This window comes from Oryctolagus cuniculus, chromosome 16 (assembly GCF_964237555.1).
Source record: "Oryctolagus cuniculus chromosome 16, mOryCun1.1, whole genome shotgun sequence".
NCBI lineage: Eukaryota > Metazoa > Chordata > Mammalia > Lagomorpha > Leporidae > Oryctolagus > Oryctolagus cuniculus.
The window spans coordinates 17,902,305-17,930,021 of record NC_091447.1 but is presented as its reverse complement, the minus strand read 5'-3'; the positions used below and the strand labels follow the sequence as shown (position 1 = coordinate 17,930,021).

Genomic DNA, 27,717 nt, shown 5'->3' with positions numbered 1-27,717 from the left:
GAAATAATAAGTGTATGTAGCTGTTTCTATGCCCATTGTGAAAGTAATCAGATAAAGAGAAAAATCACATAAAGGAATATAAAACTATTTATTGACCACTGTTCACCAGTATTTACAATAAAGTAAACAATATACAGTTGGATAACATTCTGATTACTACAAAGTTATTTTTCCTGGCATCTGCTGAACCAGTAACCCAAACACCGCGAAGATTGAGCCTACATGTAAGGAATGAGACGGGACAAAGACAAAACATGCAGGTCAATAATTTAGATTACAACCACTTGTTTACCCACTTATGCCAGCAGGTCCTAAAATGCCAATGTCTAACAATCTGATCAGGTTTTCAGGAGCCAAGTCTTAGTCATTCCATGAATCATGGCCTTTTAGTAGATACAGCATAGGGATTTTGGCGTTTGTAAAGTAATGGCTCGCTAGAACAAATATTCAAATGTCCATTTACCTTGCTTATTTAGTTTATTACAGCACACCAGGATGTCTATTTTCTGATCTCGGGAGGGATGACTACTAGTACCAATAAAGTTTTTATAAGCCATTGCATTTATGACTATAGATTTAGATACAGGTTCTGATATGGCTTCTTTTAAATTATCTAATTTAACTTGTCCAAATGACTTACAAACTATTTAATTTAAAAGGTTATGGCTTCATGAAAATCTTCAGTTTAACTTGAAGGGACTTATTTCTTAGGTTGCTCAGAATGATGGAACCTCAGAAACATGTGTCTTCCCATGGTTTTTCTTTTGGTAAAATTTAAAAACAAAAACAAAAAAAGAAAACCATTTATAAAAGTATACACATACAACAACCCAGAATGGTCCTTTAGTATCAGTTAAAATCAAGTTCTGATTGAAGAACTGACTATGACAACTTTCCCCAATATTCAGAAAAGCAAACGTTCTTTTCTGATAAAGGAAGCAACTACAGAAAGCTTTTATCTGTTAGAAGTAACCAGTGCTATAGATGCAAAAAATAAAAATAAAAAAATCACAACAACTCCCCCAATACTACTTTCAAAACCAATGTATCAAACTTGATTTTCATTAGAATGTAGTTATTTCTTCACACTAGTAAATCGAAAACCAAGACCCAGATTTTATATATATATATAAATATATATAAAAAAACAATGCAAACAATTACTGAGCTTCATCTTCTGGACAAGAATGCCAAGTTAATCTCTCTTCATAAAAAGCAATCACAATCTGAGGACATTTCATATTTGCCTCTTTTGCCAGCACCAAGTCAGCCTCATCTGAATCTTTCCTGTTGTAAGGGAAAAAAATTCAGTTAAAAGCTCATATTTTAACTGTTCATTTAAGAAATAATTCAGTAGTTACTCAAAAGGTATTAAGTGCTCCAGAAGGATACTTGGAATAGTTCATGGAAAATGGAATCAGAAGATAAATTTAGGGGGCGGGCATTCCCAATCCACTTATCTAGTGCCCGGATTCAAGTCTCAGCTCAGCTCCTGATTCCAGCTTCCTGTTACTGTGCACCTTGGCCCAACCCAAGCTCTTTTGGGCATTAAAGGAGTGAACCAGCAGATGGGTGATGCCACTCTGCCTTTCAAATAAAAATAAACATTTTTTTATAAAAAGATTTTATTTATTTGAAAGGCGGAGTTACAGAGTGACAGAGAGAGAGAGAGAGTCCTCCATCTGCTGGTTCATTCCCCGGATGGCAGCAATGGCTGGAGCTGCACTGATACGAAGCCAGAACCAGGAGCTTCTTCCAGGTCTCACAGGGGTCCAAGGACTTGGGCCATCTTCCACTGCTTTCCCAGGCCATAGCAGAGAGCTGGATCGGAAGAGGAGCAGCTGGGACTAGAACCAGCGCCCATATGGGATGCTGGCGCTTCAGGCCAGGGCTTTAACCCACTGCGCCACAGCGCCAGCCCCAAAATAAACATTTTTAAAAGAAATTTATTTTGTCACAAAAGAAATTTTTGCCAAAATAATTTCTGTTAGCAGAAACAACTAGAATCACCCTTTCAAAAAATGATGACAGAAACTATAAAACCTTCCTCAGATACAGTATCACAAACTTTTAAAAAACATGCCCACTTACCCTGACTTTAAAATTTAGCAATCACCTGCACACTTACCATTTCATGAGAAACATCAATTCTCCACTGCTGTCTGTGGCACCAATTATTCGTTCAGGATCAAGACCTCTGGCAAAGCCTCTTGGTTTGTCAGCCTGTTTGGAAGAGGTTAAATGATTATTCACATAAATGTTTCCTCAGAGCAAACAAAGAATATCAACTTCTAACTTGTCTTCCTGATAATGTAACTTTTAAATAATCACCTTCCAGTATGGGCATTTGGCACAGCAGTCAAGACTCCACTTGGGATGCCCACATTCCCTATGAGAGTGCCTATCACATTCCTTATTGAGTCCAGCCCTTGTTTTCTGCTAATGAGCACCCTGGAAGCAGCAGTTGATGGCTGACATACTTGGATCTCTATAACCCACCTGGGATACCCTGTTTGCGTTCCAGGCTCCAGCTGTGACCTAGCCCAGCCCTGGCGGTTGCAGCCATTTGGAGAGCAAACCAGTGCATGAAAGCTCTCTCTCTCTCCTTGCCTTTCAAATATATATATATATAAAATTTAAATTTCTAAAAACCATTCTGAATCAAGTCAAGAAAACACACTTCATGCAAAGACATCAGGGAGGAGTGCACATTATGTTGCAAAGAGTTAAACTGCCGCTTGGGGTACCCCACCCTACGCTGGGGTACAATGGCTACTCTGTTTTCAATTCAGCTCTCTGCTAACCTGCCTAGAAAGTCCAAATACCTAAGTTCCTGCCACCCACATGGGAGGTCTGGATGGAGTTCCTGATTCCTGCCTTCAGTCTGGCCCAGCCCTATCTATTGTGGGCATATGGGGAGTGCACCAGCAGACGGAAGATATCTCTCTGCCGTCATTAAAAAAAAAAGACATCCAGGGCAGACTGTGTAGAAGTATAGTGAAAAACTAATTCTTTTATTTGTGGTAATAATAACAATTATAAACACATGTAAGTCAACATTTTAAATCACTTCCAGGAATCCTCAGAAATACCACTCTACTCAATTTTGTTGTAGAAGTTATTTTTCATATTAAAATTAAGTTTAAAATGCAACTGGCATTTATTATTCTTAACAAATATTTTAAGATTTGTTTTAATTTCTAGTAAATACTTGAGTTATATATAAATTTTGGGACCCCCTGTAATTTTCTATAGTGTAAAGGACTCCTCACGGCCCAAAGTTTGAGAACTGATGATATCAATAAACCTTTTATTCCTACCACCTTTTATAACAAAGTCCCAGACTCTGGGGCTAGACTGCTTACATTAGAATGATGGCTCTACCCCCATAAACTATGTGACCTTGGGCAAATTAATTAGCCTTTTTGTGATACAGATATTTTAGACACTTTTACTATATAAAATGCAAACTGAACTATTTAGAACACTGCTTGGCACAAGTTAAGAGCTCAGTATAGGCTAAGTATTATTAAACTATGCTTCTCTTGAGCATGTGACATTTTCAGAACCCAATTTGTACCCAACCTCTTGCTTCTGATCTGTAAAATAGCCTAATACCGATAACCTTACTAGGTCTGCCATTTAGATTTGTCTGATGTTCTTGCCATCTAATATCTGCACGATCTAATTCCAAATCCAAAGTCCCTTTACCAATTTAATCTGTACTACACACTTAGTACCTGAGCCTAGAAATTAACCAGGTGCTCAGATCTTTCCCCCAAGTGCCATGCTAGGCCACTAGGCAGGGCAAGAATAATGTTTTCGAGTCAAGTGCAGAAGTGGTTTCCTGATGTGGCCAAAGTCAGAGACGTAAGTGAAAGAAGACTGGATCAAATCACATGTATAGTTATTCAACTCAATGTCTAAATCCACACCAGTAAAACATGAAGAAATGTTTATTATCAAAGACTATATATTTCTAAATAAAAGGACTGCTTTGCAACACAAAGACCATATCCAAAATATGTTCTGGTGGTTGATGCCACTAATGGACTACAGCTACTAGATATGCTATCTGGACTGTTGCTGCTGCCATGGGAAGACTTCCAATGATCCAACCTTAGATCAGGGATCAGATCTGAGTCCACCAAAAACAGTACTAGCATAACATCTTAAGTGGCATAAGCACTGACTGCAAATTTGTACAATGTAGGTTCAACAATGCCTATCCTTTTTTTGTTCTAAGTATTAAGCATCTATAAATGTCTTCTTAATGGCATTTCAAAAGTACCTTGAGCTTTAAAGAAAGAATATTTAAAAGTCAAGCCATCAACCTTCTAATTTAAAAGCCAGTCTGGTGGGCCATGTTTTATACTTACAGCATCTCTCTTCTTCTTTGATTTGCTATCATCAGATTCACTGTCAGATAAAGATTTTCTTTTTGTACCATCTTTTTCTTTACCAGCTTTTTGAGAATTAAGAAATGCTTCAATTAACTCTGGACAATCTAAATTTTCTTCAGGTTCCCAAGTATTGTCAGCACTGTGTTCAGCAAAAAAATGTTGATTCAATTAAACATGGTTCATCACCACCATCTGGATCCACTTAATAGATATCTGCAAAAAAAGTCCTCTGTACTGCAGATACTAATCATTCCTGCCCTACTGCCTGTATTCTTGAGAGTTATCTGCCTATATCTCCTTGGATCTGCTTTCATAGCCCTAAGTGAGCCATCTATTTCACCTCTGCTTAAGTGAACCTGATTCCAGTACCATAATGGAGTATAATACACAAGGTCTTCAAAAGTTCATGGAAAATGAATATTACAAAAAAAAAAAAAAAAAAAAAACTAAGCATGGATTTAAAAAAAACAACCTTTTAATTCTGTTTTTAACAGACGTTTTTTCTGTTAAAGTTTTATTTGCGAGGCGGAGAATGAGAGACGGAGAGCTGCCATCTGTTGGTTCACTCTCAAATATCCACAAGAGCCTGGGCGTTTGTTACTGGAGCCAAAGACAAGAGCTGGGAACTCAACCTCAGTCTCCCACTTGTGTAATAGGAACACAATTACTTGAGCCATTATTATTGGTTCTCAGGGTCTGCAATAGTAGGAGCTAGGAAAGAACCCAGGTACTGCAATGTGGGATGCCAATATCTTAACTGCTAGGCTTAACGCCTGCTCTCATGAATAAACTTTGCAAAGCATCCCTATATTTCTCTAAGTTTCACAGACAAGCTACATCAGAATTTTTCTATAAGGGCTTTCAAAAACTGTATATTCCAGAGTGGATGTTTGGCTAAGTGGGTAAGATACCCATGTCCAACACTTGAGTGTCTGGGTTCAATTCCTGCCTCTGGCTTCTAACTCCAACTTCCTGCCAATGCAAATCCTAGAAAGCAGCAGTGATGGCTCATGTAATTGGGTTCCTGTTGCCCACTTGGGAGAACTAGTGAGTATCCCGATATTGGCTTACCCCACTCTCCCACCCATTGCCAGCATCTGGTGAGTGAAATCAGCAATGGGAGCTCTTCTCTCTGCCGCTCAAATGGGTAATGAAATGAAATGGCAGACTCCCAATTCCCACCCCCAATTACGTCTGGGATTGGAATCTCCAGTACTCCAATACAAGAGTGTTTCTAAAGTTCATGGGAAAGCGGCCGACATTGTGGCATAACAGGTTAAGCCACCACCTGGCATCCCAGATGGGCGCTGGTTTGAGTCTCTGCTAATGTGTGTTGTTGGAAAGCAGTGGAAGATTGCCCAAGTCTTTGGGCCCCCAAACCCATGTGGGAGACCCAGAAGCAGCTCCTGATTCCTGGCCTCAGCCTGGCTCAGCCCTGGCTTTTGGGGCCATTTGGGGAGTGAACCAGCAGATTGATGACCTCTTTCTCCCTCTCTCTAACTCTACCTTTCAAATAAATAAAATAAACATTTTTTTAAAAAGTTCACAGGAACATAAAATTGAAAAGTTTATTTTGGGGTAAAAGAAAAATTGAAATCCATGCACAATATCCGTTTTCCATTAACTTTTTGAAGATCCCTACTGTATTTTAAAATTCTGAGGCATTCTCAAATATGAGACTATACTTTCAATTTCTGCTGGGTACTCAAAATGGGAAATAAATATAAAGCAGGAAATGACAAACCAAGTCAATTCCAGCCTTTTGTATGGAATGTCTTTTAGTTTTTCAAATGGTTGGGGGAAAATTTACATAATATTTAAATTTCAGGATCCATAAACAAAGTGTTTCTGGAATTCAGTCATACTCATTTGCTTAATATATTATCTTTTGCTGCTTCTGTACTACCTCCCAGAGATGTTAGAGACCTGCAGTGCTTACTTTATGACACGTTAGGGTTAAAGAATCCCAATTCATAATTTAACATAAAGTTGAGATGACCATTTCTATATAATTTTCACAATGGCTGTGAAGAAAGAGTATCAATTAACAAAGATAAAAGTCAGATCATCCTACACTAGCGATAGGCTTGCTAGCTTTTTGTGCTCTGGTTCACAAAGCCCCACAGGAACTAGAGGGAATGAAATTAATCTTACAACTGATAGGAAAGATGCTATTGGCTCTGGCATTTACTAACTTGCTCTGTTGATATCCTGAGGCTCCAAAATTAGCACACAGGTTGACTAGGAAGTCTCCATTCTGTAGTGTTATTTTCATCATAAACTTCTACATTACCTATATACTGCACATGCAGGTTTTCAATCATACTGTGACCTCAGGTTTGGGAAGAAAAGGAGGGAGGGATCCATTCATTTTCTAATGTTTTGATGGGTAAAACATGATTCCAAGAAAAACTGTCCATCTTGTGAAAGCAATCGATTCTAGCAAACTGGCTAAATCCAATTTTAAGTTCACAGACTTGTTTTGTTTGGTTCTGGTATCTGATGGGCAGGAAATATTTTTAGTGAAAATCTGGATTTGTGATATATACTTAGGCTCACCTAAGCATACTGAATAGCAAAACAGGGAAGCCTAAATCTTCCATTCAACTCCTAATTCCCAACTGCTATGGAGGCAGCTTTATACGTGGGCAGTGGAAGAAAGTGTAGTGAGAATTACTGAGGCCTAACCATCTCAATATCATGTCCCCATCTCTACCATGCTCAGGAAATTATTGCTTTCCACCTATCTACCTTTTTTACCTGTATTGCCCATGGAGCTTTAGCTTGTTTCTGTCGTCTAAGGCAGAAGAATCCATGTAGATTAGTACAATAAACATGTGTGAAGAGTGTAATTTCTACATGTTTAAGTTATTCAGAAAACAGCTCACAAAGTGATTATGAGAGCAACTCCTAACAAGGAACACAGGCTCTAGCTCTTAGAGATTAGGACACAGTAAACTTCAGTCCTGATGCAAATTCTGAGTATCAGTCTGTACCAAATAGCTTCAAGAATTTTTAGTACCCTTTGTTTGAAAGGAGTAGATTAGATATGCTAGTCAGTACAATATCCAACTACAACAAAATGAATTACATAGTAAACTACACTCTGTGATTTTATAAATTTGACTCTCCAGGGTAATAAATCAGTCTCCACCTGATCTGCTGAGTTTCAACAGTAGGCTAAGGACTCTTTCTAAGCAGACTTCAAATAAGAGACCCTAGAATTAAGGTGTCTTTAAGTTTAAAGAGACCTATGGAAAAATTGGTAACAGACTCAGGCTAAAAATAAAATTTAAAGCCATTTAAGTGCAATTAAATGCACAATAAAGAAGCACTAAGATTTCTTACTCTGTAAATCCCTTCCACTTCAGGAAATACTCCACCTTCCCATTCACTACACGTCGGTCCAATACTTTCTCCACCACAAATTCTTCAGGCTCTGCCTCTTCGACCTTTTTACTCTTTCCATTCTGTTTCTTTCCCATTTTTTGCTAAAACAAAGCAAAAGGGAAGTTAAGATTCTCTTGAGTATGCTTTAAAGGCTTAATTGCTTATATTGACCCACCATCCTGCAAATGACACAATCAAAACCCCCAGTTCTATCTCTAGGTAGCCTATAAGACTCAATTTAATTAGAATTTCCACTCATTTTAACCACAAAACAGCAACAATCGACCAGGAAGTAGTATAGGATGATAAAGACAACAGACTAAGTAGCAGAGTAGTAGTAGAGAGATCTTAACTAACCCAAACAGCAACATTCAAAGTGTCAGTGACACAGAGAACAGTTAACTGCAGAATGAGAGCATGGTTCAGAACCCTAGTATCAACTGCAGAGTTGACTATGGAGACCACGAGTAAATTAACTATTATCTGGAGATAATATTCCTGAACACTTGGAACAAATTTAGAATGCTGCCACTTCAAGAGGCCAAAATGTCAGATGGTTTTAATTCTCTAAAATGATAAACCTTTATGGTTTCTTTGAAATCCAAACTGGTGGCCAACCAAATTTAAAGAGGGAGGTTAAAAAAAATCCACAATATTTAAAACTGCAATAGTAAATAGTAAGATGTTGAGGGGGAATATCCATAATGTAATGTGCATTTTAAAACCAACCCATCTTGGTCAGGTGCTGTAGTGCAGGTTAAGCCACCACTGAGAATGCCCATGTCTCATATTCTAGCCACTCAGCTTCTGATCCAGCTTCCTGCTAATGCACTTGGGAAGGCTGCATATGACAGCCTAAGTATTCAGATATGCCACCAACATGGAAGGTCTGTACAGAGTTCCTGATTCTGGCCTGACCCAGCCCTGGCTGCTGCACGCATTTTGGGAGTGAACCCAGTAGACTGAAGATCTGTTTCAGATAAATAAAAAAAGTTATAGCAGCGGCTGTAGTCGTGGCTCAGCAAATGCTGCTGGTTCAAATCCTGACTGGGCCGTTTCTGATCCAGCTCCCTGCTAACGTGCCAGGAAGACAATGTTAAATGGCCCAAGTACCTGGGCCCCGGCTTTGGTCCGGCCCAACCCTGGAACAATGAATAAGCAGATGGGAAGATGTCTCTCTCTCCCTCTTTATCCACTTATGTGTCTTTCAAATAAATAAATAATCTTAAAAACTGCAAGTGGAGAATTAAAGCTATGCAGATACAGGGATGTAAAACCCAACTACCTAAGAATTAAAAAAATAAACCCCTCAAAACTGCAAAAGGACAACTAAAGCTCCATAAGCATATGGGGCGCACACACACAGAAAAGAGGGTATTTCAGGAAGGTCACAGAAGATGTGCATTCTGAAACACTACGTATGGATTCCACATATTTTTGTACCAAAACAAACTTGTAATTCCACTTTCTCCTACAAACTTCTTGAAGTACCCTCCTATATATAAGAAAGATAAACTGGGGCTGGCAGCGCAGCAGGTAAAGCTCCTGCCTGTGACAACATTCCATATGGGTGCTGGGTCATGTCCGGACTGCTCCACTTCTGAGCCATTTCCCTGGTGATGTGCCTGGGAAAATGGGCAGAAGAGTCCAATTGGTTGGGTCACTGGGAGACTGGGATGGCGCTCTTGGCTTCGGCCTGGCCCAGCCCCAGTCGTTGCTGCCTTCTGGGGAGCGAACCAGAGGATGGAAGACTGGAATATCTCTAAATATTTCTGCAGCTTGATTTAAAACATTTGACTTTGTTGGATGCCTTTTCCAGGCAGGCTTTACTACTGTCATTAAACAAGATACGTTAAGTGCTGGGCCTACTCAAACAGCTTTCTGCCTCTGTACAGTATAAAGGAGGTAAGAATGATGATAGGAGGAAAAAGAGAAACTGAAATAGACATGGGTTTATAGGAAACTAACCCTAAATGAAAATCTAAACAGTACTGTGCATGAAGTGAGCAGGCAACAAGAGGAGCTCAGAAACTCAGAAATGTTAAAGGAACACATTATGATTAAAGACATACCGCCCCCCCCCAGCATCTTTATTACTCTGACTTTCATAAGGATGAATTCAAGTGCTCCTTTCTTGTTTAAAATGCTGGTTCAAGTCACCAGTTTTCCATGTATGAGGTAAATTTTCTAGCCAAAAAAAATTTCTCATTATTTAAAAGAAATCCACTCAGCTTCCCACTTAAATTTTATTATGTGTTATCTTAGAACACTAACTAAATTATTTTAAAATAAAGTTCAGTAACTTCCAAGGTAGTCAATGTGTGATCCTGTACAAGAGGAGGAAATACTTAAATGCCAATAAATTCTAGACACTAAAGCCTGCCCCAAAGCAATTTCAGTTATTGGGAACATCAGCTTGTCTGCCCTCTGCCTCTATATTCATCCTCAAAGCTTCATAGCTTTTTCCCCCCAGCCAATAAGCGAAGGACAAGGGTAAAGCTAATTCAATTATTTATGCTTTGTGTTTACTGGTTATGGATCAGGGTCAGCTTAATCCTGAGAAACAAGATGCCGCCTGCTTTTATTACTGATGCCTTTTAACCTGTATATGGGAACTATTACATCTACAGTCTACATTTTGTGTATAAATGTATTCCAAGGTACACGACAATGTGCAATCTAATGATGGCACAAGTTATAAGTCAACTCGGCCTTTTTAAGTGTGAAACTCAAGGGCATCAAAATACTTAAGTGTTAACATGCAGGGTGGGATTGTGGCGTAGCAGGTAAAGCAGCAGTCTGCAATGCTGGCATCCCATTAAGGGCACTGGTTCATGTCGGGCCTGCTCCACTTCCTATCCTAGTCCCCTGCTAACGTGCCTGGGAAAGCAGCAGGGGATAGCCAAAATGCTTGGCTGCACCTACATGGGAGACTGGAAAGAAGCACCTGGCTTTGGCCTGGCCAGCCCCAGCCGTTGCAGCCATTTGGGGAGTGAACCAGTGGATGGAAGACCTCTTTCTCCGTCTCTCCCTGTAACTCTGCCTTTCAAATAAATAAAAAAATAAATCTTTAAAAAAAGTTTAACACTCATCTTCAATCTTCATATGCTTATCATTAACAATTAACACACCGTGCTAGAATTAAATTCCATGGGAACCAAAACTCTGAATTTTGTATGACTTTAATGTGAATATTGCAATGCTCTCTTTTCTCAAACTTCACATTTTGTATAGCTCAATAGGAAACCCAAGAATGCAAACCTTGGATTTAAGACTGCTAGAGAGAAAATACTGCTCAGAAGAGAGAGAAGATCTACTCCTTGGATATACTTGATTTTGTTCATTTTGCGTCAAGACAGTTCAAGGAGTTAAGGTTTCGTATTTTACAGAAAGAAGTACAAACAACACAGAGTGACGAAAGTAATTTGGAAGATCCAGTGACTTTTGTTCTTCTCTAGGTACACAAAGTACCTGTTCTTCAGGCTGGGCATTCTTAACAGAAATCTAGAATTCAGTAGACTAAGGAATATGCGGACCAACAGTGCCTTTACTGCTTGTCTACACACGTTGCATTTTTTTCATCTTTGCTTCAAGACAAAAACACTCAACAAAATTCATATGGTGCTGTCCTAAGATTGGGTGTCTTTTTAAAGAATTCAGGCACTATTAAGACAAGTCAGCGAACACCTCGATGAACCAATTTCGTTTTTCTCCCACACTGGGACAGTTGGGAAATGAGGACGTCAATTGCTCAACCACAGAACTGCAAAGTTACAACTCTGGGGGAAAACACACGAGTTAGATGCTTACACACTGTAGGTTTTCGTTAACTTACCAATGTAGTTTTATTGGAGGCCATTTTTTATTGCAGACTTGAAGAGCTATTACTAGAAAAATGCATGACAGTTAAAGTTTGCACGACGAAGGACACCTAAACACAACTTGGGCTTGGATTTCAACCCCCACGGAGTGGTACCCATTTCGGAGCAGCGGATCCGAGCGCCTGCCTCGCCCATTAGTGACGCATGCTTGAGTCTAGCAGTATTCCACCCGGCGGAGGCCAGGGAGACCTCGCCGAGCCACACCGGCACCCGCTCCCCGCTGCAAGTCCCACTCGTCCCTCCACGTTCGGCTTTTTATTTTTAAAGGACAAACCGCTCGGCTCACGCCCGGGTACAATGACACAAACACCTAACACGAAGCGACCACGAAATTCTCCCGCAGCCCAGCTCAGGGACCCTCCCCCTTCCCCCAGACGCTCCACAAGCGAGAGGAAAGCCCCCGGCGGCCGCGGCCCCGCGCCGTGACGCTTCGAGGGCGAAACCACGCCGCAGGCCCCCGCCCCCACCCGGGAGCGCGGGCCTCGTGGTCAGCGCATCCGCGGGGAGAAACAAAGGCCGCGGCGCGGGGGGCTCCAGGGCACTGCACCTCAGGCCCACGCCGGGCCCGCGAGCGGCGGCCGCGTAACGGGGCGCCCGCAGCAGCCCGCGGGCCGCGCGCACCGCCAGGCCTCGCGGATGCGAGGGAATGCACCGCCCTCCCCGGAGGCCCCGCTCTCCCAGCCCGCCGGGTGGGGGAGGGGACAGGCACGCTTTGTCTGCAGACCAGGCGCCCGTCGCCCCCACGCGCCACCCTCGCCGGGTCCTGAGCTGCCCCTACTGCCTAAAGGCGCGGGCCCACGGCCGGGCCCGCCGCGGGGCCTCCGCTCGCCTCGCACTGCTCCCGGCAGCTGCGGACGCGGGGTCCGGCGGGCAGGGAGCCGGGGAACTACGGGGTCCCCGGGGTGCAGGGGGCACTCTAAAGCACCGCCACCCAGTGAGCGTGAAAGAGAAAGAAAGCCACCGACTTCACCGCTCCGAGCTGCTCCGGGTCGCGGGGCTGCAGCGTCTCCGGCCCTGCGCGCCTCAAGCTCCAGCCACATCCGAGGGGGAGGGGGCTGGGGAGCGGCGCGCGGGGCCGCGGAGGGGGGCTGGCCCCGCCCACGCCGGGCGGCCGAGAGGGCGGAGCTGCGGCCGCGCGCGCCGGCAGAGGGGCCGCCGGGAGCGCGGGGCAGCGGCGCTCACCGTTCGTGCCGTGGCGCTTCTCGGTCCCTGCGGGGAGGAGGGGCTAGGACGGATCACTGGACTGGGCTCGACGGAAGCGTTTCTGCCTCGCGGCTGCAGCGACTGGCGCCAAAACGAGGCTCCGCCCACTTCCGTGCCCCTAGGGGTGGGTGCCTCCGAGCTGGGCGGAGGGGGCGCCGGAGAGCCGAGGACCCCCTTCAGGAAAGCTCGCTGCTGAGGTCCGGGCGTGATGTGGGCCAGGACTGGGCGGGTACAGCGTTCACAGTAATTTGCCGAGTTGAAGTCCCGGCAGGTGTTTCCGGAAGAGGCTGAGCCAGTCCTCCGAGCCGGGAAAGGGGCTGGGGGACACGAAGGGTCCAAGGCGGCCGCAGGGGGATGGCATCGTCGGAAGCGTAGCCGCAGGGAGCGCCGCCGCGGGGTAGGCTCCGCCCGGCAGCCTTCATTTCAAACTGCGTGACCGTTTCTCACCTGCCCTGCGCTAACGCGAGGGCTGGCCCCGATCCGGAGAGGGCGTAACGCGCAGGCCTGCAGCCTCCCGCCATTCCCGGAGCCCGTCTACGCCGCTGGCGTCGGGCACGGCCGCAGGCGGCAAGGGCGGGGACTGCGCACTTGGCGTGAGAGGGGCGGAGAGCCTTCCCGCCATTGGCGCCAGTTAGGGCGTTTACGCAGCGGCCTGACGTAGAGGAAGACGCGTTGGTCGGGGGAAGGTTCTAGAAAAGCGGCGGCAGCGGCTCCAGCAGCAGCGGCAGTGGCAGCAGCGGCAGCAGCGCCGGGCCCCGGGCGGAGGTGCTCGCAGGCGGTGTTGTTTCTCGAGCTGCGGCAGTGCTCAGCCCGGCGCCAGGACGAGTCCGGCTCGCGTTCGTCCGCGGAGATCTCTCTCATCTCGCTCGGCTGCGGGAAATCGGGCTGAGGCGACTGAGTCCGCGATGGAGGTAACGGGTTTGAAATCAATGAGTTCTTGGCAAGGGCATGGCCAGGCGATCGGCTCCTTCGGCGGCGGTCGGCCCGCTGCGTGCGCGGGAGAGCGGCGGGGCCCGGGGCCGCTGCGGGCGGCGGCGGCGGCGGCGTGGGGGTACGGGTGGTCGGGAGCGGGGTGCACGGCGGTCGGGTGCGCGAGCGCCTCCTCCGCGCCAGCCTCCCGGCGCCATTTCCCTGGGCCGCGGGTGGGGGATGGGCGCGCCCGCGGGCGGACGCCGCCCCGCTTCGGCGAAGGTGGGCGCCGGGGCGGGCATTGGCGCCCACCTCGGGGAGCACGCGGATGGGGTTGGGGGGCGGCGGCCACGCGTCGTCGCGTTTCGGCGGGCCCTCGTGATCGCGGTTGCGGAGCCTCCCCTCCCCCTCTCCCGGGAACCGGATTTGGCGGCCGCCATTTTCGTGGTTCTCTTTGCTCGCGGCGTTGTTTTTCTTTTAAAACACCCCCGGTCCGCGCGGCGCGGGGCCCCCCTGGAAAGCGCATCCGGGCTTGAACCCCTGGGCTCTGCCCTCGCGCCGGGTGGCCGTCGTCTCGAAGTGGGTGGCGAGTGTCTTGTGAGCTTGGCTCTTGCAGGTCCTGCGCACTTGATTACAGGCTCCGTGCCTTGCCCTCGCTGAAATGGCGCCACGGCGTCCCGGAGCCGCGGAGCAGGGGGGTGGCTCTGCGGGGCCGACGGGCGCCGGTCCGGGGAGGCGCAGGCCCCCAGCCCTGGGCCGGTTTTCACACGAGCCGGCTCGCCTCTTAAGAAGCTGTGGCGCCTTCCAGCCTCGTTTCTTGGAATTACGGCCTCCTCGGGGTCTGCAGGGATGGAGAAGGCCGTGGAATTGCAGGGAACTAGGAGGAGAGCAAACGGGAGCCGTGTACGAGCGTGGCAGCGCGGACGGTGGCGGCTGCGGGAGGGGCAGAGGAAGGAGTGTCGAGCAGGGTGGTTGGAAAGGCAGAACTCGGCCGTGTTTTCAATGCTTTTCCTGGGAAGTGTAACCTCTCCCGGGCTAGACCACGCTTCGTCCCTTACCAGGGGCGAAGGCAGAAGCTGGGAGGCCGGTGAACTGGAAAGGACTTCATGCGTAGCTGTGCTTTGGTTAAAAACATGACTCAGTCCCCCAGCGCGTGCTCTACGATATTCACCGCCTGGGCCGCGGGGTATTTGAACTTTGTCACTTGCCTTTCTCATTTATGTTTGCAATCGTGGTTGATGATTACATTGATAAGCGTAAGGGCTCGAGCGAAGGGGTTCTACCTGGTTTTTTGTTTGGCCCTAAGCACGTTTGTACAATAACTTTGTTTATAATCGATAGTGCACATCAGGTAAGTTGGAAAAAACTATGAGGTAAGTAATGAGTTTTTGCTTTTTTATAGAGATTGGTAAGGATTGTTGTAGATAGATATATATCTCATAGAGAAGCCTTTTTTGCTGGATATTTAGAGTAAAATTAGCTGGAAAATGCAACTGCCGATCTTGCTAGATACTTATCTGCATGGCTCCTAGGAGTAGTTTGATAATTTCAAGAGTTTTCCCCTCCCAGTTTGGGCAGAATCCAGGGAGCTCTTAACTGTGTAGGGAGAAAAATCTGAGTTGGCTTTCACGTCTGTTCTCTTTGAGTGCGTTGACAGCCTCAAAACTGGGATTGAGATCGTAATGCAGCTTACTAAGAACAAGGCTTTTTTTTTTTTTTTTTACTTGTAAAAAAACAGGTTTAATGAACCACTCTGATAACTGCTAAGATAAAGAGCTGCTTAATACAACACATTTCTTTACTAGTTTGCAGATGGTAGGAGTACAGCTCAGATTTTTTTCTTTCTGCCCTGTAAAATTTGTGATTTAATGTGTTTTACTTATCGAATAGGCCACCAAGTTCAATAAGCTGAGCTTTTGCCATCTTTAATGGATTGTGGGGGAATAAAGGCTAGTGTTAGAGTATGTATATAACTAAAATGTGGAACTATTTCAGTTGAATGCTTTTTATGTATAGATGATGGTTAGCTGAGAATTTCAGATATGAAATAGTGCTGCCAACCAAAAATTGTTTTTAAACTTGTAAGGTTTACATGCTGCTCAAAAATAAAATTTGCCATGTTACAGCACAGATTAGAGTTCCTTTTATGCATATTTTGAATGTATAAGTTTTTTCTAAATTGAGAATTGTAATGTTTGGAAATTTGAATCATCTTGTAGTGTTTTTGGTGGAGATACTTAGAATCACCATGGTGGGGGTGAGGGGCAGCTTATGGAAATTGGGTCTTAAGTAAAGAACCAGAAGTTTTATGTTATATAAACTGAGTAAATAACTTGTAGGTTTAAGTTACGTAATTTGTGGAAATTTGATAAGAAACCTTTAGTAATCATTCAGGGACCACAGAAAAGATTGTTCCTTTCTCAATGTTTTTAAAAAGTAATACTGTTTGTTTTTAAGTTAATTTAATGTGTGCATTTAGATTAAGCGTTAATGATTTTGAAGCAAATAGTTTAATAGCAGTTAGGCAGTTTTTTGGTATAACACAACTAATATGCAGTTTAACATATGGTTTAAATTTGATGTAAGTTTTTTTTTTCCCCCCCAGAAAACTTTAGAAACTGTTCCTTTGGAGAGGAAAAAGGTACTCTGCCAGCAGGTCACCTCATATTTAAGAATTTAATTTCCTGCATACAAAGAGGAAAATGTAAATAAAAGTTGAAATGATGTTTTCCTTTACAGAGAGAAAAGGAACAGTTCCGTAAACTCTTTATTGGGGGCTTAAGCTTTGAAACCACAGAAGAAAGTTTGAGGAACTACTACGAACAATGGGGAAAACTTACAGATTGTGTGGTACGTTAGCTGGATGTCTGACTTCAGACGCCCAGTATTCTGTTCAAAATGTTAAGTGAATCACGCAGACTATAGTTTGTCAGTGTTGTGAAGCTTAAAAATATTACAATATGGTATTTAATAAAAAATGATGTTTAATGCAAATATTTCCCCTTTGGTTTTCAAGGTGATGAGGGATCCTGCAAGCAAAAGATCAAGAGGATTTGGTTTTGTTACTTTCTCATCCATGGCTGAGGTTGATGCTGCCATGGCTGCAAGACCTCACTCAATTGATGGGAGAGTGGTTGAGCCAAAGCGTGCTGTAGCAAGAGAAGTAAGCAAAACATGACCCTTTATTGTGCAATTAAAAAAAAAAACTATCCTGTTAAAGTTTAGAAAGTGATTTATGAAAGAGTTAAAGTCAAGCTCAAAAAGTTTTTTTGTTGATGGTAGGAGTATTTTGTTTTTTGAGATTTACTTTATTTATTTGAAAGAGTTAGAGAGGTAGAGACAGAGTTCTTCCATCCCCTGGTTCACTCCCCAGATGGCTGCAACGACCAGAGTTGCACCGATCAGGAGCCAGGAGCTTCCTCTAGGTCTCCCATGCTGGTGCAGGGGCCCAGGGGCTCAGGCAGTCATCTTCTACAGCTTTCCCAGGCCGTAGCAGAGAGCTGGATCAGAAGAGGAGCAGCCAGGACTAGAACCAGCACCCATATGGGATGTTGGTGCCCCAGGCTAGGGCTTTAACCCACTGTGCCACAGCACCAGCCCCTTGGTAGGGGTTTTTTGTTAGGAACCAAAAACAGTCTAGATCTCCCAGGTGGGAACAAACTACTTGAACAATCATGGAAGCCTCCCAAGGTCTGCCTTAGGAAGCTGGAATTTGGACCTTGGATCCTCTGATGTGTGGAACATGAGAATCTCACCCTGCTAAGTTGAGGTTGATCTTTGAAAAGATGAAGCTCTTGATTAACCTGGCGCTTTATCATGGGATGAACGTAAGCAGGTATAGTGTGAAGTCCGCCTTCAGTCTTGTATGGTTTTTCCCCCATTGTAGGAATCTGGAAAACCTGGGGCTCATGTAACTGTGAAGAAGCTGTTTGTTGGTGGAATTAAAGAAGATACTGAGGAACATCACCTTAGAGATTACTTTGAAGAATATGGAAAAATTGATACCATTGAAATAATTACTGATAGGCAGTCTGGGAAGAAAAGAGGCTTTGGCTTTGTTACTTTTGATGACCATGATCCTGTGGATAAAATTGTATGTAAGTATCTAAGCAGTAGGTGTGTGGTTCTTGGAGTAAACAGTCATTAAAGGTAAATTTCTAATTGATTAATATTGAAAGGTATTGATTTAATAGTTTGGGTTTTTTTTTTTTTATTACAGTGCAAAAGTACCACACCATCAATGGTCATAATGCAGAAGTAAGAAAGGCTTTGTCTAGACAAGAAATGCAAGAAGTCCAGAGTTCTAGGAGTGGAAGAGGAGGTAATCATAATTCCCTTTTCTCATTTCTTTTTATTTATCTAAGTGCTCTTTAATAACAAGGCCATTTATTATAGGTAACTTTGGTTTTGGAGATTCACGTGGTGGTGGTGGGAATTTTGGACCAGGGCCAGGAAGTAATTTTAGAGGATCTGGTAAGTGTTGAAATAAGTTTAATTTTAAAATACTATGATTGGCTTCTTATTGGAAGGAGGGCATAAAACCTAGATTAATGTTTTGGAACCTTGTTTGTAGAAATAAAAGAAATATCAATGGCATAAGTGAGTTCTGATGTGGCTGGCAAGCCATATTAGCGGCTTACAGCATAATCTGCTGTAATATAGCATAACCATAGTGCCTTACAAAAAGCAAAATGTCATTGCCGAAGCTTAAAAATAGTGTGTTTCTTAAGTTCAGGCTTGCTGAGCACTATCCCAAAAGTTAAACAGTTATCTGAGAAGCATAAATTATCTCCTTGTTGTAAGGTTTTTGATTGAATCCTGAGGCATTAGTGAGGATGTGGGGGAAATGGGTCTTAATATTGAATAAGAACTGAGATGTAATACCCATGAACTCTTGTGTCCCCTAACAGATGGATATGGAAGTGGACGTGGATTTGGAGATGGCTATAATGGGTATGGAGGAGGACCTGGAGGTGAGATTTTTTTTCTCATTTATGTTACTAAGTTCGAATGACACTATATATGTTCCTGATATGTATATATTGCAATTTTTGATTTTTTTTTTTGTTTCTACTTAATAGGTCATAGTGGTACAGTGGGTTTGGCTTTTCTCTTATTACTAGGTTTGCATCTCAGCTATTAGTAGTTTAACAGAAACATATAGGGGTTAATATAGTGTGAAAACATGGGTGGATTTTACAAAAGAATCTGAAGATGCTATCATTGTATCTCAAGCAAAAAGGGGAGCCTAAATGTGATCTGATAGTTACTGTGTTTTTCTGATGGGGAGACCATTGAACCTGACTAAATACAAGGGGAGTGTATGAAGGTTCATGGGAAATGTCATTAAAACTAGTTAGTGTACTTTGGGGTAAAAATGTTGAAATCCATGCAGTTTTTGTGTAATCCACACTGAAGGAATCACCTATGTAAGAGCGGTTGTTTAGTCTTCCAAGTAGAAAATAGGTCCCCTATGATAACTCCCAAGAGTCACTTAGGGAATTTGTCCAAAGTATACAAGTGTGTTCCTGGGTACAGATAAGGTTGACACATGTTGAGTGTTAGATTTCACTTGTTGCTTTGAGTACAGAAAGAGGTTGGTGTTTAAAACTGAGCTCTAGTAGTAGACCTTATTCCTGCGTTTAGAAGTGCTAAGTTTGTATTTAATGCCAGTAATTGGAGACTTCTTGGACCAGTTTCAAGGAGTTCAGAATAACATGAGTGTTTCATTCCTGATCGTCTCCCATTTCTAGTGAAGGTGGTGAGCATATTAAGAATGTGATATAGCATTTCATAATTCAAAGATGGAGTTCTCAGTTCCTGTTTCCTTGAGAACTTAATCTTTTGGGCCAGTAGAAGGATATGGCTCTTTCCATCAATCAGAATATCATGACTAACCTGGCCCCACAACTCTTGTCCAAAATGCACAACCAGTATTTTACCATACCTTCCAGAGGAGGGATCATTATTAGCTTTCGTTTTTATAAATAGCTTCATTCTGTTGGCTATGGTAAGTACCTTAATGCTTCTTGCAAATTGTTTTCCACTTGAAGCTGTTCTAGAGGAGATACCACAGAACTAATTTTTTACTTCAAAGTATGTGTATTGGAAAGCTGGAAATGGGTATGATAAGACCGTTCAAATGGCATTGAAAATACTAAGTAATGACTTAAAGGCTTATTTTATAATAGGTGGCAATTTTGGAGGTAGCCCTGGTTATGGAGGAGGAAGAGGAGGATATGGTGGTGGAGGACCTGGATATGGCAACCAGGGTGGGGGCTACGGAGGTGGTTATGACAACTATGGAGGAGGTAATAAATTCACCTGCAACCTTTATATGGGAATTTGGATCGGAATGAATGCCCTTTAATATTTCAATGTTGTCAATAGATACCTTTAAAAATTGTAGTTTTAGATAGGTGATTTGTATTCTAATTTGTTTCTGTGAGGGCTTTGTCCTAGATATCAAGTATGTGTCAACGGTTTAATGTTCTGCAGCCCACTATGTTAGTATTCCAGTTTGTTAGTATTCAATTTTGTTAACAGGAAATTACGGAAGTGGAAATTATAATGATTTTGGAAATTACAACCAGCAACCCTCTAACTACGGTCCAATGAAGAGTGGAAACTTTGGTGGTAGCAGAAACATGGGGGGACCATATGGTGGAGGTAATTTATAACTAAAAATTGAGATTGTTTATAGATTCTTTAGTGATATAGTCTTTGATAACAGTAGTGAAGATAACATTAATTATGTTTACATTTGAGTAATGTTTCCATATGCAAGGTTACTGAGAAATTGTGCAGAAATTGTCACAATTACTTCAGAAAATCATAACATCAGCATTGGTGATTCAGGCAATGGAGGTAGAATTCTAGTTCAGTACTGTAAAGAATGATATTTGGGTTGGGGATGCTGTTTTCTTTGCTTAATTATTTAAGATAGATACTGAGTACATGGCAAATGACACAGGTTTGTAAGAGCCCCTTTGAAAATTAAATTCTAAACCTGTATTCGAACCAGTGTTCCTCTCATTGAGGAAGTTTTTAGTGGGGCTACAGAGATTTCCTGTCTCCTGTGAGTAGTAAACAATCTAGATGGTGTCAGAAGACCCTTTAAAAGATAAAGTTAACTAACCACAGCCTTACGGTAGCTAATCATGGGAAATCAAAGTAAGTTTGCTTTCTCTTGCTGTTTGTTAGGAAACTATGGTCCAGGAGGCAGTGGAGGAAGTGGGGGTTATGGTGGGAGGAGCCGATATTGAGCTTCTTCTCTTTGCCTTGGGTAAGTAGCTTTTGAGTTTTAGAATTATTATTATCTTGGGAGACCTAGCTGCAGGAGTAAAAGCTTTTTAGGATCATGTTATCTTTCCTTAAAATCTGGGTAGATGGATAATTTCATAACCTATTTTTTTTTTACTCTTTACTTCTGTTGAAACAGGCTTCACTGTATAAATAGGAGAGGATGAGAGCCCAGAGGTAACAGAACAGCTTCAGGTTATCGAAATAACAAATGTTAAGGAAACTCTTATCTCAGTCATGCATAAATATGCAGTGATATGGCAGAAGACACCAGAGCAGATGCAGAGAGCCATTTTGTGAATGGATTGGATATTTAATAACATTACCTTACTGTGGAGGAAGGATTGTAAAAAAAAAATGCCTTTGAGACAGTTTCTTAGCTTTTTAATTGTTGTTTCTTTCTAGTGGTCTTTGTAAGAGTGTAGAAGCATTCCTTTGATAATGTTAAATTTGTAAGTTTCAGGTGACATGTGAAACCTTTTTTAAGATTTTTCTCAAAGTTTTGAAAAGCTATTAGCCAGGATCATGGTGTAATAAGACATAACGTTTTTCCTTTAAAAAAATTTAAGTGCGTGTGTAGAGTTAAGAAGCTGTTGTACATTTATGATTTAATAAAATAAATTCTAAAGGAAATTGTGTAATTATAGACTTTTTATTTTAAATAAGTTAAGGAGGGGGTAGTATAAATAAGGTCCATTGCAAAGCTGTTGTTATATTTGTGTAAGATAAATGCTGGTCAGATGTAAGTGTGTTGTCTGCGATTCATCAGGATTAAATTATCTAGATGACTTAAGGGATATCTCTGCAAGGAGAAACACCTTTTTAGATCTTTTAGATGCTGCTTCTTCAATGCAAGGAAAGGAAATAACCCCAGCGAGGTACTCTTCAGGGACACAGGTCTAGTACAAGAGAACTCTTGACGGCTACTAAGTTCAGCCAGTCTTAAAAAACTGTGCTGTTTCTACAAAGCTTTAACTACAGTAGTTTATAAGGATGCCAACGAAAGCTGAGGGTGTAGAGCAAAATAGTTCTAAGCTTCAGTTAAACTTCTTTAGGTAAGATCTTATTTACTTTTCCTTTCTTAATTTTCCTCCCTAAAAGATAAACTAATACTCTTCAATGGTCTTTCAGTATAGTGGTTCTTATGTAGTGTAACATAGCTATAAATTGAGTTTAACAATTTATAAACTCAACTTGAGAGAATAATTTTTATGAACCCTGTTTTCCAATCTGTCATTTACTTAAATTATTTTGGTTGTTTTCCCTTTTTTTTCCTTCTTTCCCATCCCCTCTCCCTCCATGAAGATTCAGGTGCTTAACATATCATTTTTTTCCCTGCTGGAATTTTAGCATTGATATGAACCATGGACAAGTATATTCTGCTGCCACAAAGACTGTAAAGTGCTTCATTTCAACAGCTGAGGCAAGCCAAGTGATCATTAATAAAGCTTTTCTTGGTTCCTTCAGTGGTGTTGGTAGTAAAATGGTAGGTAAAAGTTAGGCTGCAAGTTCAATAAATCATGAAATTTCCCATCATTACACCCTCTGTATTCACATTTCTTGGATCGAGCGTTTAAAAGAACTAGGGTTTTTAAAATTTATTGTTAAAATAAAGGATTTTTTTTTCTGTAACTTTATGGTTCTAGCTTTATTACATGCTTGTCAGGATAAGGCTGAAAGAGAAGGTAGGGTAAATGATTGAATCTGTTTTCAGATAATAGTTTTATGCATATGTGTAAAGTGACTGCATAGTGGTAAATTCTGTCCAGTACAAGGTAATTGGGTTAAAATGTAATTGTTTCCCAATGACCTACCCTACAGAAAGATGTAGGTTGGCTGCTAAAATTCAAGCCTTAAATTATTCATCAGTTTGATTGCCTGGCTTTATTGCCTTTTCAGGATTGTGATAGTCACAGCCTATTCTATATGCACCAGTGAGGCTTCTTTGATCTAAGACCACCACTGAAGTTATTTAGGTTCTTTGGACAAACATGATAAACTTCTTCAGATACTTTTTTTTTCCTTTGGCAGGAAGGTGTCTTGCTGCAGGTAACTAATGAAGAAGTGGTCAACCACAGAGTCTTCAAGAAATAAGAAATTCTGTACCATCTGAAAGTAGTTCTTGTTGGTGCCTTCATTTAAGAAGCACTCTTAAGATAAAAGGGAAATGTTTTCTGATAAAAACAAAATCTTCATTTAGTACAGGTTCTTCATTTTAAAAATTAAAAATGAATGTTGTTTGTAAAACTAACATTCTCAAATTAGCCAGAGATAAATGTGTCATGTTTTTAATTAGGTTTTGTGAGTAGAGAGATTAAAGTTCTATTTTAAATACAAAGTTTATAAAATAAATACTTTTGTACCCAAACACGTGGTGTAATGTTTACACATAAAATGTGTGAATCTTGTTATATAAACGTTTAGTTGTCTAAAAGATTACCATCCCCTAAATTTTTAAAGCAGTTAAACAAAGGTATGCATATTTCCATTTTATTTTTCAATATTAGACACATTTCAGAAAAGCATTGTGGGCATTATTGGCTGTCCCTAATAAAATGCTGTTTACCCACTGTACTCAGCGTTTGAATATGGCTACAGTTTTCTGGCTTTTAATTGATGGTAGTGGTTTTGAAACCTTGGGTTTCATCCAGCTAGAGTGGTCATATGACTGATGGCAAAAATTGAGATGTAAACTCTGTCATACTAGTCTGTCAAATGTCAGTTCTGTTGCATTTTTACTTAGTGACCATGATTATAATTAAAATGTTGAGTTTACAAAATAGAATAATTGGACATTTATCCAGCAATGGCCAAGTCTGTATTTTGAATGAGTTTATGTCACAGGTAAGTTGAACTGATGATGGCTAGCAAGTATTAATGAGTGGTCTTATACCTGAAATAGTAGCTATACTCAACCATGGGGTATTTGAGTATAAACTTGGCTTCAAATGCATTAGAAAATTGACTTTGGAATTGTAAAAAATGTTGGACTCGACAGAGATAAAGTACTTTGAAGAAGTTAACAAAATCAGAATATGCAAACTAAAAATATTTAGTCAGGGGAAATAGTCAAACAGGGGAGAAGGTGATGCATGATATGTTGACGTGAACCAGTTTACAAAGATAGTTTCCTAAAAGGTAATGTTGAATATTTGATCTGTTTTTCCTTTATGCATATTGTGTATGGAGCAGTTTCATTTGAAGGTTAAATTAAGGTAGTCTTATTGCTACATAACATTATGTTGACACTTAGAGCAACTGATCTCATCTGTGATTAGCTGTATGATTTTTGGCTCACAAACCTGACAAGTTAGAAGATTCACATGCAGAATGGCCTACCAACAGGGGCTGAAATCTTGATACGCTATTAACCGTCCTCCAGACTGGTGGTCCTAAAGAACAAAGGAAAGAAGTTGCCAAATAATTCACCCTAGAAGTCATATGTTCTTAACATGCTGTTGACATGGCAACAGGGGGTGGTGGTGAGTGGTTGTTTGCAGTGCCATGGATGTATAAGAGGTTAAGGGTCCTTGGGAACCACATTTAAAGCTGGCTAACAGAAGTGCTTCTGATGCAGTGAAACATGTACACAAGGCATTTTCAGCAGCTCAGTTTGGCACATCTACACAAAGCAATTTTATCTGAGCATGAAAGTATATTTCAAATACTGGGAGCTTAACGTAGGGGAAGTTGTGAAGGAATCAATTCTAGGGTCACTGCTGATGGTTCTCAAGGAAGTTTGGCTCTTGAAGGGAGAAAATACAACTGGTCAGCCTGAGCTTGGCATTTATCAAAAATGCAGGCATGTTCACATGGTTAATATGCCCCTTAAAAATCTGTCAAGTTCTTGAGGTAAGTGAATTACCAAAACAAGTATAATGTGTTGAAGATGGTGTGTTTGTGTAAATTTAGCTACTTTGATGTCTTTAAAAACATTTAATGTGCTTAAGTAGCTACAGTAGGCTGATAGTGCTGAGCTGAAGCCAACCTTGAAGGGACCTCAATAGCAGAATGGCATTAAACATACAGCTTGGATAAAATGTATTCTCACTGTTATTCAACTTGGCCTGGTTAACTCAGAAGCTATAACAGGAAGAGACATGGATGGCCAGCATTGTAAGAGGACTGTACTATGAATTTCTAGCTACAGAAGTGAGAGGTTGAGGCTCTGCTGAGAATTTAGGAGGGGTAAACTTTGTATTAGGAAACTTCAGAGCACAGCACCAAAACATGTTTGACTCCAGCCACAATGTACCTTCACGTTCATAGTAATTGAAGGGGTGGGGCTAGAATGCCACCAACAAGCAGTGCCATTTGAAGAGGGTTTTTAAAAGAAGGAAGGAAGATGCATTATTCAGTCATTTGGTGACAAAAGTTCAGGACTAAACTGCCAACTGATCTGATCTCAAGTACCTTACACTGGGAGGCAGTGGTTCCTATGGCAGAAATAACATCAGACACTTGGTGTGGGAGGCCAGCATGGTTACACTGTAGTATTGATATTCCCTATGGGGTGAGCCATAGCCATGTTTAGGAATTTGCAAGTGTTAGTCTTTCAGTAGCCTCAGCATTTCCAGTTCTTTGGTCCTAAAATGGCTGCCCTGCTGTTTTTCTGTGTGGTTTACCATGTTAAAGCATCTCGGTTGCAGGATGTTACGAGGCACACAACTACAGGCTCACTTCGCCAATGCCAGGAACCCCAGGCTAGGAGGAGCCTCTGGGTATTTTTCCAAGCTTATTAAACCAACGCACTTCAAAGCTCTCCTTCCTTTGGTAGTCTCTGTTGGGTTTGGGTGGATTTATATCAGCATACTGTAATTGCAATTAGAGTTCAGTTTGCATAAAAATTTGAAGTTAGGTTTTCATGAATGTGCATATTATGGCTGACAGAAATAGGGAAACAACTGAAAATTCCAACAAATAAGAATTTATTTTCACAGAAAAGTCATAAAAATCAGCTTTTGAGGAGCTCACTATAATGCTAACACTTAAAAAAAGTTAAGCCTGCTTTGCATTTTAGAAAGGTCATCTTCCAAAAGCTGCCAAAGTGAGTAGTGTCTTAATGCTTCTTGCATACAGCTGGAATCAGGTATATGCAGCAGGAGGACTTGAGTTGTACCTTCCCCTGAATTCCTGCAAGTCTGATGGGCAGTTCTATCAGGTTCAAGTTGAGTGACCAACTCACACACTTGAATAAAGTCCCAAGTTTACAAGCAAGAACCAAACCTTTTTGGGTTGTGACCAAAGTAATCAGTTTTTGAAAATTACTGTGTGTGCATTCACATAATAAGGGGAGACCATCTTTGATTTCTTTCACTTTTTTCTTTTTCCCTTTTGGTTTTCCTTTTTGTGGCCTGAGGCTGCCAGTTCTTTGGGTACAATCAAAACACTTCCATCATGGCTACACTGAAGAGCAAACTGGTTTGGATTGACTGGCCTACCTTGATCATCTCTCAGCCTACTAAAAACATCGTGATAAAGGTCATGTAGTTTCTGCCTCATCATGTTAATGGCTTTGCTACATTGGGCTCGCTCGCTCTCAAGGGTTTCCTTCTTGGCTTGTAAGTTACATACATCATCTTCTAAATTCAAAATTATGTCTAATTTGCGTTTACGGCAGTTCTGAGCGGCAACTTTATTTTTTCCTCTTCGTCTGATGTCACGGATGAGTGAGACTTGTAAATCTGTCAGATAGTGCCTACTTAACATGCTGTTGAAGGAATCGACAGGCATGCGGACAATTTCATCTACAGAAAAAGGGATACGCAGAGCTTTAGCACACCGTTCATCACGGCTCAAGTTTCTGTCTGTGTCATCAGTGCACTTACTCATCTTCTGTGATGTCCCAGACCATGAAAAAGGCACAGAAGTGGATTCTGGTGCACATGGCTGGAAGTGGTAAGTATGGTTGTGCAATACATGTTGAAATGCAAGATCCCCGTGGTCTGTGTGGTGAAACTTACTAGGTTCTGGGTAGTAGCCTCCTACAGCCCCTTCTAAATCACAAGAAAGAGGTTCAAGGTCACTGTTAGAACCTGTAGCACCTTCACACACAGAATGAGAAGAACTAGACTTGCTAACAGAGGTGCTGTTGTGACTTGAATTTAAGGAAAGATCAGAATCAGGTTCTTCAAAAAGCTGGGAAATTTCTACTGGATTAAACCCTTCTTCTATGGCCAGTGATGTTAAGTTTATCTCATCAAACATGGTTATATCAAGGTCATGTAGTAGGTCTTGGCTTGTGAGATTCCTCATCTGATTGTCAACAGGTAGAAGTCTTGTGAGATTAGTTCCATGGAAGGTTTGCTCAGGATTGGTGGGAGGAGAAAACTGAAGAAATGGTTCTTGTGCCTGGGAAGTCCTTGACGTGGGATCTCTTCGAAATGTACTGTTAGGGTACAGTAGCATGGCCTCATGAAGATTCACATCGTGACTCAGAGCCTGGCTGAAGTCTATATGTGCTGGAGAATTCATGCCATCACTGATGTTATCTTGAAGAGAAATATCCTCTAATGAGGTGCCCTGAAAAAGAAGGGGAAAAGTCACCTTGAATATGTGTTCCAAAACCTCCCGTTTTAGGCAGTTTTTATATTCTAGTGGGTTAATTCCCTACAGCGTGAGAAAGGAGC

At 42.0% G+C, this 27,717-nt stretch overlaps 3 protein-coding genes across 37 annotated transcripts in view; 1 reads left to right on the top strand and 2 right to left on the bottom strand.

The window, feature by feature from the left end:
* Window positions 1-69: 69 nt before the first annotated feature.
* Window positions 70-13,413, bottom strand: CBX3 (chromobox 3). 7 transcript variants are annotated; one of them, XM_008261549.4, is made up of 6 exons: window positions 12,857-13,413; window positions 11,629-11,680; window positions 7,752-7,894; window positions 4,380-4,542; window positions 2,129-2,223; window positions 70-1,287 (listed from the first exon to the last, which is right to left on the bottom strand). In XM_008261549.4, the coding sequence occupies exons 2-6, from the start codon at window positions 11,650-11,652 to the stop codon at window positions 1,161-1,163; spliced, it is 552 nt and encodes a 183-aa protein (XP_008259771.1). In that variant the 5' UTR covers window positions 11,653-11,680; window positions 12,857-13,413; the 3' UTR covers window positions 70-1,160. The 7 variants fall into 7 exon arrangements, with proteins under 7 accessions (XP_008259771.1, XP_002713771.1, XP_051708814.1 ...); XM_002713725.5 differs by lacking the exon at window positions 12,857-13,413 and adding an exon at window positions 12,640-12,788; XM_051852854.2 differs by lacking the exon at window positions 12,857-13,413 and adding an exon at window positions 11,770-12,758.
* Window positions 12,822-23,662, top strand: HNRNPA2B1 (heterogeneous nuclear ribonucleoprotein A2/B1). 29 transcript variants are annotated; one of them, XR_011383105.1, is made up of 14 exons: window positions 12,822-13,788; window positions 16,392-16,427; window positions 16,526-16,636; window positions 16,803-16,949; window positions 17,673-17,883; window positions 18,006-18,107; window positions 18,182-18,259; window positions 18,697-18,759; window positions 19,978-20,097; window positions 20,333-20,455; window positions 20,990-21,071; window positions 21,915-22,143; window positions 22,439-22,574; window positions 23,120-23,662. XR_011383105.1 is itself a non-coding variant. In XM_070059678.1 (12 exons), the coding sequence occupies exons 1-11, from the start codon at window positions 13,783-13,785 to the stop codon at window positions 21,049-21,051; spliced, it is 1,059 nt and encodes a 352-aa protein (XP_069915779.1). In that variant the 5' UTR covers window positions 12,822-13,782; the 3' UTR covers window positions 21,052-21,071; window positions 23,120-23,662. The 29 variants fall into 29 exon arrangements, 4 of the variants coding, with proteins under 4 accessions (XP_069915779.1, XP_069915778.1, XP_069915780.1 ...); XR_011383096.1 differs by lacking the exon at window positions 12,822-13,788 and adding an exon at window positions 13,795-14,365; XR_011383106.1 differs by lacking the exon at window positions 21,915-22,143 and having other exon boundaries at window positions 22,439-22,511.
* Window positions 23,119-27,717, bottom strand: part of NFE2L3 (NFE2 like bZIP transcription factor 3) — a 31,761-nt gene continuing 27,162 nt past the window's right edge. The window contains exon 4 of the mRNA XM_008261554.4: window positions 23,119-27,610. Within this exon, the coding sequence (XP_008259776.3) occupies window positions 26,402-27,610 (1,209 nt within the window). The 3' untranslated portion in view covers window positions 23,119-26,401. The remainder of the gene's footprint in view (window positions 27,611-27,717) is intronic.

Excerpts from the sequence above, each read along its gene's own strand:
- CBX3 (XM_070059680.1), bottom strand. The coding sequence starts at position 12,714 with ATGTGGCTGGAGCTTGAGGCGCGCAGGGCCGGAGACGCTGCAGCCCCG. Across the intron at positions 2,224-4,379 it reads CAAAGAAGAAGAGAGATGCT|GCTGACAAACCAAGAGGCTT; the intron begins GTAAGTATAAAA and ends TCTTCCAAACAG. Across the intron at positions 1,288-2,128 it reads TTGATGTTTCTCATGAAATG|GAAAGATTCAGATGAGGCTG; the intron begins GTAAGTGTGCAG and ends CCCTTACAACAG.
- HNRNPA2B1 (XM_017344394.3), top strand. The coding sequence starts at position 13,826 with ATGGCCAGGCGATCGGCTCCTTCGGCGGCGGTCGGCCCGCTGCGTGCG. Across the intron at positions 17,884-18,005 it reads TCCTGTGGATAAAATTGTAT|TGCAAAAGTACCACACCATC; the intron begins GTAAGTATCTAA and ends TTTTTATTACAG. Across the intron at positions 20,456-20,989 it reads GGGGGGACCATATGGTGGAG|GAAACTATGGTCCAGGAGGC; the intron begins GTAATTTATAAC and ends GCTGTTTGTTAG.